This window comes from Pseudochaenichthys georgianus, chromosome 3 (genome assembly GCF_902827115.2).
Source record: "Pseudochaenichthys georgianus chromosome 3, fPseGeo1.2, whole genome shotgun sequence".
Taxonomy (NCBI): domain Eukaryota; kingdom Metazoa; phylum Chordata; class Actinopteri; order Perciformes; family Channichthyidae; genus Pseudochaenichthys; species Pseudochaenichthys georgianus.
The window spans coordinates 43758230-43764229 of record NC_047505.1 but is presented as its reverse complement, the minus strand read 5'-3'; the positions used below and the strand labels follow the sequence as shown (position 1 = coordinate 43764229).

At 37.4% G+C, this 6000-nt stretch overlaps 1 protein-coding gene across 2 annotated transcripts in view; it reads right to left on the bottom strand.

Annotated features, from left to right (window-relative positions):
- Positions 1–361: 361 nt before the first annotated feature.
- The window catches only part of LOC117439749 (MAM domain-containing glycosylphosphatidylinositol anchor protein 1), an 85048-nt gene continuing 79409 nt past the window's right edge, over positions 362–6000 (bottom strand). For both annotated transcript variants that reach the window (XM_034075790.2, XM_034075808.2), the window contains exon 14: positions 362–5221. In XM_034075790.2, the coding sequence (XP_033931681.2) occupies positions 5136–5221 (86 nt within the window). In that variant the 3' untranslated portion in view covers positions 362–5135. The remainder of the gene's footprint in view (positions 5222–6000) is intronic.

The following is a 6000-nucleotide window of genomic DNA, read 5'->3' as shown; positions in this document are numbered from 1 at the left end:
TCGTAAAACAGTAACTTTTAATATCTATTCCCCAGTTTTTGAATTGAATAATAATGTGTGTACTACTAGGGTTTAGATGTGCTGTTTGGCAGATTATAATACCCAAGTACAGAGTCTAACTAGCTATTTCATTTGTTTCAAGTGTTGATTACAGCTAATTTAAACTAGCTGGCGTCCGGCTGTTGCTTTTTATTTATTGTACAGACATAAGAGTGTTATTGATCTTTTCATTTATCTAGCCAGAGAAGGAACTTGGGTAATACCCAAACATATCATTCCCTTTTCACACAAGAGAAATTGCAGCAACAAACAATAATACCTTAACCTTTTGTGTTTCATTGACGTTTATTTATACCTTTCAGAATCATATTTCAAATATATTTTCCTCCAAAATACTTTAGTACATGACAGCAATATACAACACCCAGCACTGTTTGATACCTCTCTCCCTTTTTTACACATTAAAGGTGTATTTCAAATCTTCTGTTCCAAAAATGGATTGAAACACAGACCGATGAAGGCTATGCTGTCGACCTGACACTCAGCATGTGGACAACTATGTGACCCATGCACTGATTCCCAAAACGTACTTAATGCGAAGACAATGCTTGTCACAGTGAATTACAATAGTCAGATGCGGCCTAAAAAAGTAATATATAAGGTATTAAGGCTCATAATTTTGAAGCTGCTTGTTGAAATACCACACTGTCATGTGTCAAAAAAGTCCAATAGAAGTCAGTTACTTTTTTTGTCCCATAATTTGATCAGAAGGAGAAGTTTACAAAACAATATCAATCCAACAAATATTTTGAAATGTTTTGCTTTTCACCTGTTTTTGGGAAGACAGGGCAAGGGTCACACGCAGCGTTTTGTGAAAAAGGTCATTGCAGTCTGTAAAACAGGGTCGCAAAACACTCATGAGATTACGTAACATAACAGGGAGGCCAGGACTGTTGCCAGCAAAAATCACTATTGAACATCTACCTTTATCTATTTGTGTTGCCAGAAGGAAACGTGGTTCTATTGCCAAACTGTTCCTCTCTGTTTTGGCAGCTTTTTCAGTCAAGGAGGGAATAGAGGCTGAGTAGGTCCGTACAGTCTCTTGGACGTCAACTCCAATCAGTTCAAGATAGTACAGATGGTAAACAGTAAGTGGATAATTAACAGTCAGTTTGTCATACAAGTGTAACTCTACTGGGGCTCAGTAAACAGATGATGAGCATGTACAGGAAGTGGAAAAGTTGCTCTAATGTAAATGACTCAAACAAGTGTATTCCTTATAAGAAAATAAGGAATATAAATACCCTTTAGATGTTACATTTTGGAAAATACTTCTCTTGAGATTTTAAGTAGATGCATTGTGTTATCTACCAGAAAAGAGAAAAATGAATCTGTTCATTTCCAGCACTAATTGATGTGGTAGACTTTTAGCTAGTTGTCTTGTCTTTGGTCTGACTTTATAAAACAATTACAAACTAGAAGTAAAATCATGTACAATCTGTAGGTGCGTTCAACCTAACCAGCAAGCATACAGTGTTGTTCCATCACACTATGTATGCTGGTTAAAAGCCACAGGAAATTATTTTTGTGAAGTTGACTTGGATTCAATATGGTAACACAGATATGTTTTGATATACCTTGAACCTCTTCTCCAATCCAGATGTATTACATGTCTGTTGTATGCTAACTAACAGCTGTGCTACACATCTCATTGCTCTTAGTTTCAGCACTGTACTGTATGACGATCCGCATGTTTAAGATGTTTGTTTGCTACCAAAGCATTTTACCCCCGGACAGATAATATTATTATGGACAGAAGCTTTTCTTTGCTGTTCATTTTTATTTTATTGACGGATGTTTTTTTGAAACAAATGAAGCACATGATTATCTTGTACTGAAATAATAATGTCAATTGAACTACAGTATATGCGATGATTTTAGATATATGAAAGCCTCACATTGTATGTATCCTAGATACCATATGGGCACATGTTAGTGTTGCTACAGGTGTGCTTGCACTCTAAATATTATGTAATGGCAATTTCAAAAGCATTTAAATGCTTGATATCAAAACCCAAAAATGGATGATTGCTTGATTATCTTTAAACTTCCCTTTGGGCAGTCATCACCTGGGAAATACGCAGTGCTTATGATGCCTCAGAGTGGACTGTAGTGGGCCAGTATAGAAGCATTTTGATGATTCATTTGTGCAAAAAAAACCATTATATCGGAGTAGATGAACACAGTAACAGTTAGTTTCCCAACTTGACATAAACCATTGGTAAAGTGACAATGTGTTGCTTCACCAGGCAACATAATGATAATAACATATTGGTTAGATTATCTGCACATCTGTATGTCATGCCTTGATATTGTGATCTCAGGTAGGTGAAATGAATAAATGTCTTCTTTCACTTTGAACTTGAGCTTAAAGTTGTCCCCTCAAAGTGGGTTTCTTTTCATTTTGAAAATATAACAATGTTTCAGACAATACATCTGAGGTTTCCACAGTATTCTGTCAGTAAATTTGCAGCTGTCGCATGTCCAAATGCAAACATTACAGAAGTAATCAGTCTCTGTTACCACTGCCATTGAAATATGAGGAAATATGAAGAACACTTTGACAGTAAGCACAATGAAAATGCCATGCACATTAATGCTTCATGACATTTCTAAAAGTTAAACTTAAGCTCATTTAAATACAACAAATATTTTAAAAGGTTTAAAATATTTTCAGCATAACTTTACAGTATATGATTGCAGCATGACAAAGCTACATTGACAGGAAAGCATGTCACTCAAATTCACTTCTTAAGTGGTTGTAACATTCATTTGCAACCTGCCATGAGATGTAAAATAAATGGAGATGGAGCTAATGTACAGGATTATTGAGAGTCTGCAGGTTTCAGAGGGCTCCCAAGTTCATATAATACACCACTGACACAGAGCTTCACAGGTTAATCCAACATGCCTTACGCAGCATTGAGTGACTGAGTTGTCATTGATACAGTTATACTCATACTGTACAGTAGCCAGCAGTGCAAGCTTAACAAAGAAATTGCTACTCACACCAAAGTGGAACAATCTATTAGGCACGTCATTTATGTATGTTCTGCACTACTTATGATTGTAAAGCCAACAATACAATTTGTAACAACTACAATTAAGAAAAAGCAACCAAAAAAGTGATCAAATCAATTTGAAATAACATAGACAAAAGTACATATGGTGTTCATGATTGATTCACATGTGATGCTAATGAAGAAGATCAGCATAACAAGTAGATCACTTACTGCAAAAGCGTAACATGTGAATTTGGAGCTTTGTTGAGATAGGTTAAAGCGTAATGGAGAACATTGAAAAAATACTATCAATATGATTACAATAGCTACATCTTCTTTATTGAACTTTATGATGACTACAATTGTATTTAGAAAACAACCCCTTCCCTTCTGAACTGCCATCTCAAATGCAATCATAAAGGTTTGTATACAGATCTATCGATATGAGTATTGCTTAACTTTAACCATCATATCTATGTTATTATGAAAAACAGTTTGAACTACAGACATTAATTAAACAAAACAGAAAAACTGATATGCAATCCTTGCTGCTAACAATCTGACAGTTTTTTTCACTGCACAGGAAATTCATACATAACATTCAATCACCTGTGGAGAAAGAAATATTCAACTGAACTCACTCCAAACTCTTTGTGGCCCTCTTCTACGACACCTTGTTTTCCATTTCATGAGAAATAACATGTCCAGCTTTTCAGTTGTGGCTCATCAATCCGGACATGACCAGTAATGATATCCAGTGATGCGAAGTTCATGGTTAGGGCGCAGAAACGTGAAGGTTGTATCTATCAACTGTGGTTTTCTTTTTGTTTCATCCATAGAGGAGACATGTTTTGAGGCAGAGGGTCAGCTGAGGGCCTGGCTGTGATGTCAGCAAGGAAAAAGTGTATGTGTGTGTCTGTGTGTGTGTTCAGTACGCGCCAATACAAGTTGAGGTTTCCAATCCAGTTGGCTTGGGTCATCCTTGCTTTTCCCTCCTCGTGCTCAATTCTGGTCCTCGATCACGAATCATCTTCTCATAAATATTAATATAATACTTTATTCCCATTCCCTTTGACCCTTCGTTACGCCATGAACCAAAGAAAACAAAAAAGCAAAATATCAAAAACATTGAATAGGTCTGACAAATTGCAACATCACATAATAAGTAGAATAAAACCCAAAGGTACAGCAGAGGTTGTATAAACATTGTGCTTCTTTAATTTCACTTTGTAAAGTCCTCCACTGTCCTAGTTGTGTTTAAGTTTAAACTTTGTTATATTTAATATATATATAGAGATAAATGTACACGTATAATCCGCGCTGAGGTTCGTCTCTTGTGGCAAGCGGAGGGCAAGCAGAGAGGCTACCAGGAGCACACTTCTATTTCCTCTGTTTCTGGCTTGTCCTTTTCTCAGCATTCATTTATGTATTCATTCAATCATCAGTTTCTTTCTCTTAGTCCGTCCCTTTATCATTCGTTAGCTCCCAATGTCCCAGAGTTTGGGACCGATGGGAGACAGTCTTGTGAAGAAGAAGAAGGCTTTTACCCTCTTTTTCTCTCTCTTACACTTTCTTCCTGGAATCCTGTTCCTTCATTTTATTCCCTCAGGTACTTTGTCATCTTTGGTAGAGTGTCTGACACTTTGGTGTGTCTGGGGAATAGGGTGAAAGGGGCCATTGAGGATTGCGGTTTGAGGGAGCGGAGATACATGAAAGGGAGCATGTATGGATGATACTGTAAAAGGGTTGATGAAGGAGAGGTAAAAGTGACAAAGTGACACGCTGACATGGATAAAGTGATTCTAATCAGATTAATAGAGAGACAAAGGAGAGAAGGTGAATTGTAACCGTCAAATATCATTAAGTATGTTCACCTTAAATACAGTATGCACAACAGTTGGTTATACTGAGTGTCTGGGGGGAAAGGTTCAAAAAAAGCAGAGGAGGAGAAACTAAACAAAGACTCATGTATGTGGAGGAAAGGACAGGGAGAAGGGTAGAGAGAGAAGTATAAGGGCGTGAGTCAGGGCAGTGTCTGTCACTACAGACAGGGGGTGTCGCAGGAAGTGATCATCATCTGTAGAGTAGCAACAGGAAGCAGGAGAGGCCGAAGGTCAGCCACCTGGCCAATGGGAGTGAGCGTGATCCACCAATCAGAACTATGGACACAGGCAAAAAAGAACAGAACAGTTATCATAAATAAAATACTTACAGGCCCCTTGTTTCCAGGTTCTGCTGTCTGTTCGTGACTTTAAAAGGTTTTATAGCCAAGTTCATAGAGAGGTACAGATGACACATTCTCCACCAGTGCTGTAATAATAATAACACGCCACCAATCATAAGTGCTTTTCACTCTCTTGCTTATAGTTATTTCTTTATGACAGATAGCGTGTCAAAAGCGTATTCACTTAAATAGCTCAAAGTAAGACATGAATTTGAGGACATTAAGTATAAAAAATCTATTTTGTTTTAGTCTTTGCTTATAGCCTCACAGTAAAAACAAATAGTTGTATAAGTAATACAATATTGTTCTTCTCTTCCTAAATGCAATGTGTACAGCACGAATCGGATAGAAGGGGCAACTGTCACATGCACTTTTTTCTTTATGCCTTGTAAACTGCATTTTATAAATAACAGGCTAACCTTAACCACCTGCTAAGTAGATAAGTATACGTTAATGTATGTATTGCTTTAGCCTGAGGCAGTCTTTAAGCCTGTCTGGCTCACTGCTGAGGCAAGACAAGGCCCTGGTGAGGCAGAGCTTTCAGCGTTGTAACAAGAAGCATCGTTTGAACATTACCAAACCCTGTTATCAATGTGGAAAGCAGGGTTGTAGAAAAATAGATCTCTGTTATGAACCAAAAAAAGGGACAGACCAAGAACCAAGAAAGGGGGGGGGCGGGGGTAAGTAAACAAGTCAGAGAAACAGAGAGAAGCA